At 37.8% G+C, this 10,458-nt stretch overlaps 2 protein-coding genes across 2 annotated transcripts in view; both read right to left on the reverse strand.

Moving 5' to 3' along the window:
* LOC133675315 (uncharacterized) overlaps window positions 1–10,185 on the reverse strand; it is an 81,782-nt gene extending 71,597 nt beyond the window's left edge. The window contains exons 1-4 of the mRNA XM_062096657.1: window positions 10,063–10,185; window positions 7,211–7,791; window positions 6,904–7,059; window positions 6,658–6,681 (exon numbers count right to left, since the gene is read on the reverse strand). Of these exons, the coding sequence (XP_061952641.1) occupies window positions 6,658–6,681; window positions 6,904–7,059; window positions 7,211–7,769 (739 nt within the window). The 5' untranslated portion in view covers window positions 7,770–7,791; window positions 10,063–10,185. The remainder of the gene's footprint in view (window positions 1–6,657; window positions 6,682–6,903; window positions 7,060–7,210; window positions 7,792–10,062) is intronic.
* On the reverse strand, window positions 2,645–4,509 carry LOC133675213 (ankyrin repeat-containing protein ITN1-like). The gene is made up of 2 exons (XM_062096519.1): window positions 3,835–4,509; window positions 2,645–3,512 (listed from the first exon to the last, which is right to left on the reverse strand). The coding sequence occupies exons 1-2, from the start codon at window positions 4,492–4,494 to the stop codon at window positions 2,829–2,831; spliced, it is 1,344 nt and encodes a 447-aa protein (XP_061952503.1). The 5' UTR covers window positions 4,495–4,509; the 3' UTR covers window positions 2,645–2,828.
* Window positions 10,186–10,458: the final 273 nt, after the last annotated feature.

Here is a 10,458-nt window from a genome sequence, read left to right on the forward strand (position 1 = left end):
GATAGATTCCGAATTGGTTTAGGGCCTGTTGGTTTTAAAACACTCGGCTTCTTCTTCAGCTAACTTGGAGCGAGATATCACTTTGGAGGAATTAAAGCAGAGTGTTTGGGATTGTGATGGGAGCAAGAGTCCGGGTCCAGATGGTTTCAATTTCAAATTCTACAGGCTTGCTTGGAATTTTATTGTAGATGATCTGTTAGACCTGGCCAAGAATTTCTTCAAAACAGGTAGGCTTCCAAAAGGAGTCAATCATGCTTATGTTCATCTAATTCCGAAGATAGCTTCCCCGGTTGGCTTCAAAGATTTCAGGCCTCTTAGTTTGATTCATGGCATTTACAAGATAATGGCAAAGGTTCTTTCTAGCCGTCTGAAAGCAGTTATGCATGACCTTATTAGTGAGAATCAAACAGCTTTCTTGGCAGGGAGGCAAATAATTGATGGGTTTTTGGTTGCCAATGAAGCAATTCATTCCTTGAAAAGACACAGAGTGCCGAGCCTTATCTTTAAGGTGGATTTTCACAAAGCTTTCGATAGTGTGCAGTGGGATTATTTAGAGCAGGTTATGAGGCATATGGGTTTTGGTGAAAAATGGATTAATTGGATCAACACTTGCATCTCCACTGCAAATTTATCAGTGCTGATTAATGGATCTCCTTCTAAGGAATTCCTGATGGGTCGTGGGATTCGCCAAGGTGACCCCCTTTCTCCATTCCTTTTTCTAATAGCAGCAGAGGGATTATCTGTTTTGTTTCAAAGAGCAGCTTCAAATGATCTTTTCAAAGGTATCCCTTTTGGAGACAACTTTTGCCTCAGTCACCTACAATATGCAGACGACACTTTGATCTTCATGCCTGCTAATCTTCATATGGTCAAAACAGTTAAAAGGATCCTGTTGTGGTTTGCTATTTGTTCAGGTTTGCACATTAACTTCCATAAAAGCTCTTTAATTGGCATAAATGTTGGGGAAGATACTTGTGCTAGTATGGCACATTCAGTCTTTTGCAGATTTGATTTGTTGCCTTGCTCTTATCTAGGCATGCCTTTAGGATCCAATCCTAAAAGATTGTCTACATGGAAGCCTATTATTGAGAATTTCAGACGAAAGTTGAGCATGTGGAGAGGTCGTATGCTTAGTATGGCAGGACGTATCTGCTTAATCAAAAGTGTCTTGAGTTCATTGCCAGTATATTATATGTCTTCTTTTCTTATGCCCAAAGGTGTCTGCAATATACTAACATCTATTCAACGAAGATTCTTGTGGTCTGGAGTGGCGAAGCAAAAGAAAATCTGCAAGGTGCAGTGGCGTATTGTTGTGAAAGCTAGAAAAGAAGGAGGCCTCGGGTTGGGTTCTTTAATGTCAAAAAATATATCCATGCTTTTCAAATGGATATGGAGGCTAAGCTTACCAGAACAAGCCTTATGGAAACAGGTAACAACCCATCTTTACTCCCCAACTTTCGAGAATGGAATCCCAAAATTGCATGGTCAGATTTCCCCATTTTGGAAAGATGTTTTGTCAATCTTGGATCCAAACAGTGTCATCGACTTATTATTGCGTAAAAACATTAATTTCAAGATTGGAGATGGATCCTCCATCCTTTTCTGGTCTGACATGTGGATAGGATCAAATGTTTTACGTAGCATTTTCCCTAAGCTTTACCAAATTTCTACTTTTCGGAATGGTTTGGTTAATGACATGGGTCAATGGGTGAATGATCAATGGCGATGGAATCTGGTTTGGCGTAGGAAGCTCTTATCTTATGAAGAGCAACAATATCATCATTTGCTCTCAATGCTGGAGACAATGATAATTCGTCAAGGAAAAGATGACAAACTTATATGGCCATGCAATTCTGATGGCAGCTACTCAGTTAAATCGTGTTGCACCCTAATTGACAATACCTCCTCTGCGACTGATAGAGTCTTCAAAGCCAATGTTTGGATTAAAGGGGTCCTCCAAAAGTTCAGGTGTTTCTCTGGTTGGCAGTACAGGACAAAGTTAGTACAAGAGCTTTTCTCTATCAACGGACTGTTTTGTCTGCCACACAAGCTTCATGTGTCTTTTGCAGCTCAAATTTGGAAACCTCAGAGCATCTTTTTATACATTGTAACTTTTCTAGGAGTGTTTGGATGAAAGTTTTGGATTGGTGGGGTATCCAATGTTGTTTACCGAGAACAATTGACTTGCTTCTTCTGCAGTGGCCCGAAATGGTTCATGGCAAATTCCAAAGATCAGCTTGGAGATTAATTTCAAGTAGTACTATTTGGGGTATATGGTTGCTGAGGAACAAAATTGTTTTTGAGGAGGGAGCTATAAACTTGTTTGATTGTTTCTCCACCATCCTTCATCGGGTTGCTATTTGGTTGCATACTCAATATTCAAACTTTAATTATACAGGAAATGACCTCTTAAGATCTTCTGATGGCATCAAATTATGGTGTAATAAGAAATCTTAGGTTGTCTTCTTGTTATTTGCTGTAGTAGATCAGTTTTTTTTTTTTTTTTTAATTTTTTATATTGCTTGTATTTCTCTTTGGTTATTCGCTTTATGGCCTTCTCAATATACTCTCGATGATTATAAAAAAAAAAAGATAATCAATGATGGAATTTCTCATTGCCAGAATGATTCGGCCCTGCTTCAGATTGGATCACAAATATTTTATTTTTCATTTAGTGTCCTGATCATAAGAGAAAATGACAGAGGCACTGACTGACTCCCATAAAGAAGGGTTTGTTACAAGGAAAAAACAAGTAAATACTTAACTGAAGACGATGGTAGGTCTCCAGACACATATTGAAGCAAACAGGTACTTTTTCAAAATGCCAATCATCTTCTTCTGGCCTTCCCTTGCCTGAAATGGGAGCGGAAAGGGAGGTGGATCCAAGGTAGAAACTTCACGACTTCCTTAAAGAAGTCCTTCATAGTAGTCATAAATGCGACATATAAAGGGAACTGCATTACTGCAAATACTGACACGGGAAGGAAAGCAGCAATGGACATCAGACCTGTGGTCCATTGCTTCTTCAAGCGAACGACTAAAAGAAGAGTGCAGGAAAAAGCAAGCATGGTTGTCATCACTGAGAAGAAGAGCAAAGTAAAGCCACATATCAGTTTCCGAGGAATATTGTGATAGAATTTCTCGCATTCAAAAGGAGTGGTGAGGATAGAAAGGAACATCACAACTGAGGTCAAGGAGCTCGCTAAGGCGGTAACATCCAAGACAGTGAAAGCTATGAAGAAACGATTGTGAAGGAAAATGGGAAAGCCACGATCGTCAGAACCTCCAGGTATAGTGTAAGCGGCAGCAAAGACAACGGTGGCCAAAAGAACGGCTACTGCTGAGCATGACTGAGAGGTTTTCTCGATCCAATCTTGCGCCAACTTGAGTTGACCTTTATGCTCCTCTTGGAAGAGCTCGAATGCAGTCATGAGTTTGTCATTCTTTTCATTCGGAAGCACCCACCGTACCCGCTGCTCGGACAGAGAAGGTGGAACCACCATCTGCACTCGCTGCACGGACAGAGAACATGGAAACAAATTCATCAGTGTCGGTAAAGTCATTTATTATAGGTAAATGGGTTTCCCTTTCATTGGCACATATTCTCTTTTTTCTTCTATTAAAGCAACAGATTGTGCATTTAAAGTACAATCTTACTTTACTTATTGCGAGGCATAAAGAGCTGCCTTTCACTGATTTTCAAGTAAATTGAAATATAGGCAAATTGAAAACTCTGTAATTAACGAACAGATATTACTTAAAGCTTGGAATAAAGAACTGCATTTCATAAAAATATGGCATGGGTTACGATTGTACTAAGAGTAGCTAGCTCACCTTAAACCATTTTATTTCTTCTTGTAGCTGGAGAGCAGGGCCGGGCTTGGCTCCTCCGCTGTAGTGCTTCACGTGTGCAACTTGGTGCAACAATGTGAAGCCATTATTATCTACGCTCGAACTCAGCCTGGTCACTAGTATATTCTTTTTCTTTACAAGACCGAAAATCTCCCGCCGTCGATGCATCACGGCCACATGCAATATGTTCTGCCCCTCATCATTAACAAGCTCAATACCCTGAGGAAATTTATCAAGTATCTCTTCAGCAATCTCCACTATTCCATTACTAGTTGCTATAAACAACGGGTTTGGAGGTGAAGGAGGCCTGTCTTGTCTTCTATTTTCTTCAATCTTTGGTTGAACATTTTCATTATTTTCTACCTCTCCTCCTCCCCCTCCTTTTCCTGTGTCCACTCCTACTCGTGCCCCCTCTTGTCCTTCGCCTCCTACTCCCGGGATTCCGCCCCCTCCTTGCCTTTCACTTTGTCCTCCTCTGCTTCCTTGACCAGGGGTCTCGATATTAACTTTGGTAGGCTTCACTTTGATAGATTGCCACCATTTACGCTGGTTCTTTTTGATAAGCTCCTGGGCAAGTTCCAATGCAGATTCATGCTTGTGCTTTTCTTTCTGGATTCTTTCCACCACAGGCCATCCTATCATGATTCTTCATATGTGAGATATACACCGACAGAGCTAGATAATGAATTTTCTGCAAATATGACCAGAGGAGTATACCGGAAAAAATACAAAAGTTCAACTTTGGTGAGAAGTGTACAAGTTTCTACTCCTATGTCACTTTTCCGGAGTTTCCCAAATAGAAGGCTGCGGAAAAATCATTCACAAAGCAGCTACTGACTGTTGCTTCCTATATGTATGTATGTATGTATGTATCATTAGTATCACAAAAGGATTTCTGTTCTGGCTTCTCCTATTCTGTCAGATGATTTTATTCCTCAACATGCCTTTGCAAGTTGAATATGGAGAAGGCACCACATTCAAATAAGATCGATGGAATGCAGAGCGCGTAGATGAATGAGATCTGGTAAGCACATCAACAATTTGATCATCAAATGATATGAACTGATCCTAGATCTCTGTACGAGTGACCATATCACGGAAAAAGGGAAAATCAATTTAGCTTGAAAAACTGGATTCATAGTGAGATACATGACCGTGAAATTATCACATCATAGAAGAGGAACAGAAGAGGCTGAAATTCCTAGGTCTAGAAAAAAGAGAATGGAGCCTTTTTAGCTCGGCAACTCGGATCTTTACAAATATAACCATAACAAGATCCATTTTCTTTTAGTCTAATCGGATCAGAAAAATTTAATATTTTATCTTTTGAAACTAGGAAACCCATTTAGACAAGGAAAACCTCCCAAGTCGGCGAGGTCAAAGAGTACTCCCTCCGTTCAAGTGACTCTCAGAAAGGAGAAAAAGATGTGTTTTTTTTTAAAAAAGATATTTTCTAATGTTCTATCCATACTGTGATCATACTGTAGGCTAGTGTAACAGTGTTAAAAGTGCACGAGGTGCACACTTTGGCAGGCTGTCCAAAACAGTGCCTAAGGTTACTGGCAACTATGCCAACAGTGGGATAAATCGGCAGCGCAGATTTATGCGGTTGTAGGTTCGTCAAAGAAAAATCGGCAGCGCAGATTGTTGACGAACATGGGCTGGACGCTGGAATGTCCAGGCCAGACAGGAAAACTCGTGCAAGTCATGGGTTCGACTTGGCACGATCTGAAACTTGAACAAAAGACTGTCCAAGGCATACAAGTGACTCAACAGCTGACGCAGATGGGGCTGCCAGGTTGGCATGCAGAATGTGGGTGAAGTGGCAGCATCATGGGGGCAGAACGTGGGAGCATAACTGGGGTGCTCTCCAAGCTGCTAAGATCATGGAGAACATGGGAGAGAAAGTGCCCCACTATGTCCTGAAAAATAGAAGATCATGGATGAGCCTTGCAGTTCACATACTTGGCTATAAATAGTTGTTGTTGCTCTTAGTTGTAGAGAGGATGCATTGAGAGGAAATAACGTGTGTAAGCTTGGTTGTGTAGCATGCGAATTCTGTGCATAGTACACATTGTGTAATCCTTTGTTGACGAGATAAATAAAGGTTGAGAGTTCTTCTTGTATTCTCGGTGTGCTTTGTGGTGTGCAATCTACTTGTGTATTCCGCTTGTCTACGTAATGAGAGAAAGTGTGGGAAACCTCTTGGGTGAGTGAAACAAGTTGCTAGGTAAACACGAGTGACATCGGAGAGGGAAGGCTGAGTCTGGTGAGGGACTAGGCTGCCACACGAGTTTATTCGCGGAGCGAAAAATTACCCCGTGACAGCTAGCTTCTCTCCTATCTTTTCAACAATTTCCCAAGCACAAGCATGTGTTCTTGAAAGGATTAATGTCAACATTTTCAAAAGCTTGTTAGAAAGATTATATGGCAGTTCTTATTTTAGTTATATATATTCGGGTGGACAGTACTAGCCCCATAGGGAAACGCTAAACCCAAGCTCGAGACTGGAACAATCCATCAGGCCAGCTCGTGCGGTCTACCTCCCAATCTCTAAGTATAAGGCCGATTATATTTCTTGCTTGGCAGCAGGAAATTTCGTCCCTCGACGAATTCCTGTCGGCATTTACTGAGGATTTTGTTGCATGAGCAGTGTGGTTGTTGTTTATACTTGCTCGATTTCAAAACCACAAGAACCAGGGAGCATCATCAGTGGAAAATTATTATTATCAATTTAATAGTTAGGCTGTCCAAGATGGCAAAATAGTTTATCTTCAGTACCTTTTTTACTCCGGCTCTGGTCGCCATCACCCTTTGCGGCGGAAAGGCCTGCAAAAAACTCACAACTTAAGTCAAATCAAACCTTCTGGGATTTAAAGTAGTGTAAGCAATTTAACATGCTCCAAGAAAAGAAATTAAAACTCGAAAAGCAGTGTTTAATCAGCCGTTTAAACAGCTTGCCTTGAGAGCAGATGTTCGAGCTGGGGTTAGCTTATTAACGCTGATCATAAAAATAAATAAATAGAAGAAAAAATGTTGCATCAAACATACAACGGTAGAACAAGTTTGTAATGGTAATTGGGCGCAGTGCATGTCCACTCTTGAAAGCACTAGGCATCCCAGCAAGGACATGAAGACAGGTCATTCCCTGATTGTCCTTCATTTCATAAAGTGATGGATCCAGTTTCAGCAACGTCAGAGCAGTGTCTGCATTTAGAAAGTATAATGTCATTTTACTTTCTTTTTTTCCTAATAAATTGTAGATTTAAGTTGTACCTAAAGTGTTTGGGGATGAATGTGTGTGCTACATGTCTTAAGAGTCTCGTTTGAGAGAGAATAAAAGGTTTAAGAACAAAACCAAAGTGTTGTCCTTGGATGGCAGCATGAAGAATCGGCTTTGAATCTTCTCTCTTGCTGTGATCCTCTGATAGCTTTCCCTCTAAGATTTGGCTCGTTTGTCCAGCTAAATACTCCACTATTTCTTTCTTACCACATGCAGCAGCTCTATACAATGGAGTCTCCCCAAGCGCGTTTTTAGTCTGAAGTTGCATTGAAGGATCATAGTCACCCTGTTCTTTAGGGGTAAACTGGAGTAAGTGCTTTACTGCTTCCATATTTCCAGCAAAAACTGCTTCATGAAGAACTGTATTTCTATACGCGTTCTCTTTTGTACATGGATTCCCGAGCTTTGGATTTTTATCGGCAATATGAAGTAGATCTTGAAGCGGCCAAACTTTTTTGCTATACACTGCCAGGTGCAATGGAGTATCTTCCGAAACCGTTACTGGAGACATCACGTACATATCACTGCTGCCACTGCAAGCACGTATCATCCTATCCCAGTCTTCTTCCAAGGCTGCTAGGTAGACATCCTTCGCTACAGTTATATATGTCCCCATTTGGCCTTCTCTCTTCATTTTTTGTCTACCTTAAAGTTCTCTGCAATTGTATTCATTAATAATTAGGAGCGAACTCGTAATGCTACGTACGTTCTTGGTTCCAGCAAACTCTTCATTGAAAACATTAAGTAAACAAAAAACAAATAATTTAGAAGACTGGTAAGGGCGGAGGGCTAGGCGGATTAACATCTATAAATTGAGTACTAAGCAATTTACTGAGGATGTTTCAAAATTTATTGACAATCAATTAATCCATTCGTTAAGTACTCTGTAAGACTCCTCACCAAGTGCCAATATCTTACTCGACCTCTAATCTTAAAAAGAAAGATCGAGACCACGTTAATACAACGAAATTCTTAAAAAGAACTTGTCAATTCCTAAAAACTCGCCTAAAAATAATAAAGAGAGAGAAAGTGGCTAATTGATATCGATTAAACTGATCATGAAAAGTATTAATTTTAGTATCAAATGGTTCCATTTCCATACCATTATAGTAAATATAAAAAATACAAAAAAGTTCAAAAAAGTTTAAATATAAAAGCCATGCATCCAGGGGTATTTTTTTCCTTTCATATATGTTTTTTTTGTTAATTTCATAAACATGGAGGGCAATTTGGTTTTTTTCACTTGATAAATTAATATTTAAATCTAAAAGTTGTTAGTGCATGCAATATAGGTGCTTGCACCCTTTGATCGATGTGTGCAGCGCTCGATGACCAAACTTACCCTTCTATTATGTTGTTGAAGGCACCGTCACATCCTCTTTCTCTTGGTGCGATGCATGACAACAAAGATGGGGTGGTTTGTTGCTGGTGGATTTTTTTTTTTAGTTTTTCAATTTCAATCCTTATTCTTTTGGTTTTTTATTTATTTTTTGTCATTTTATAAAAAAAATTGTTTTCAATTTATTCCTTCAATTTCAATTTGTTATATATTATTTTTTCAATTTATTAAACTTATTTTTCTTTTCAATTTAACCCTCCAATCAAAAAATATTTTGTTGTCCTCTAATTTTTTAATTCAATTTTCATCCTCATTCTTTTAATTATCATTTTTTTTTACTTCATATCATTTTGTGTTATTGATTTTTTTTCCTGATTTTATCCTTTAATATTTGATTTGTTAGGGATTGGACTTCACTGTTTTTCCATGTATGGTGTTTTCGGTCTAATAATCTAATTCACATATTTGAAAAGTTGATGTGAGTCGACATCTTTTTTTAGCTTTTTTTTTATTTCATTGTTCAACATTAGCTTTTTTTTAAGATTGACTTTGTGATTCTCTTTAATTTTATTTTCAATGGAGTTATTCCAATCTCATGACCTAGATAACAAGTTTTGCAGGTTAATCCATGGTTTGTGGATTTTTTATTTTGCTTATTTAGCTTTTTTTTAATAAATATATTTTTTAAAATTATTTTGTATGTATTTAATCTTTGAAGATACTAATTCTTCTATGAATTTTTATATATTTTATATAGATGAACTTTTTTTAAAAAAAATATTTATTTGTAGATAATACTTCTAATATGTCTAGCCTTGCATAGTTTTTTTGTCTCTTTTATCTTATTCAATCAATTCCAAAAGTGTATCTATTTTCATTATCATTTAATTGAATAAAAAAATAATTTTAATAAATAAATTCAGTAAACACAACCAGGTAAATGTTCTATGTTGTGATATCAAATATCTTAATCTACATGTGTGTCTTGATTTTTTATGTTTTGTTTTTAGTTATTATTAATGATTTTTTATTAATTTATTTACACAAATATTTCTCAATTTATTTAATTAGATGTTTGCATAAGGTTTTCAATTTACATTTATATTTTTTTTCTTCTTATTGTTTTGACATGATAATATCAAAAATAGATTTTTTTAAAAAATAAATATTATTACAATATATTTCGAAGCAAAATATACTTTACAAAACAATTACTATCACAATACAAATCGGGCTCTAACTCTCATCCGACACCACAATAGATCACGTAAGTCAAAACTGAAGCTTGAATGAATAGGGGAAGGTCTCGATTTTACCATATGATTGATTAAATGGCACAAGAGAAAACAAGGAACACCAACCATGCACTGTTTAACATAGCATAAAAAGGAAAGTAGTGAAGCATGCAGGAAAAAAAGCAACCATATAATTCCGTATCGATCATCATAGTTATAAGCACAGCTACAAATGAAAGGGAAAACCTTAACACAGAGCATAAAAACACACGGCTTTACTAGAGCAAATCTTCACTCAGAGAATGCATTGACGAAGGGATTTAAACAAGTTAGGAGGAAGTATATATTCTTACCTAGCTCAGCCTATCCTTCACAATGTCGAATCGTCAGGTTCGCTTCTTTGCGCCTCTGGCTTTCCTCTCCTTATTAATCTTCTAGTCCCACAGACTTTTGAATCCTGATAAATTCTGCGACGTTACAGCTTTAGAAAAGGATTATCACTTTATAACCTGTCCCCTTCTGCTCACACCTTCCCCGGAAAAAAAAAAAGGCCTCCTGAAGCAAGACAAAAAATTAACAAATAAAAAAATAGTAGAAGAGTTGACTGGGATCGTGCAATCTTTTATTTAGCTCAGGAAATAGGTTTGGCTAACCTCGTGTATGTATCTTAGCAGCCAGTTTTAAAATTGGGTAGAAATCCTCGTAAGAGTGTTTGCCCCCTTAATTTTTTTTCTTTTTTTTTTAAAAAA

The sequence above is a fragment of the Populus nigra genome, chromosome 16, assembly GCF_951802175.1.
Source record: "Populus nigra chromosome 16, ddPopNigr1.1, whole genome shotgun sequence".
Taxonomy (NCBI): domain Eukaryota; kingdom Viridiplantae; phylum Streptophyta; class Magnoliopsida; order Malpighiales; family Salicaceae; genus Populus; species Populus nigra.

Coding starts and splice junctions, on each gene's coding strand:
- LOC133675213 (XM_062096519.1), bottom strand. CDS start 4,494: ATGATAGGATGGCCTGTGGTGGAAAGAATCCAGAAAGAAAAGCACAAG. Junction 3,513..3,834: donor AAGAAATAAAATGGTTTAAG/GTGAGCTAGCTA, acceptor CTGTCCGTGCAG/CGAGTGCAGATGGTGGTTCC.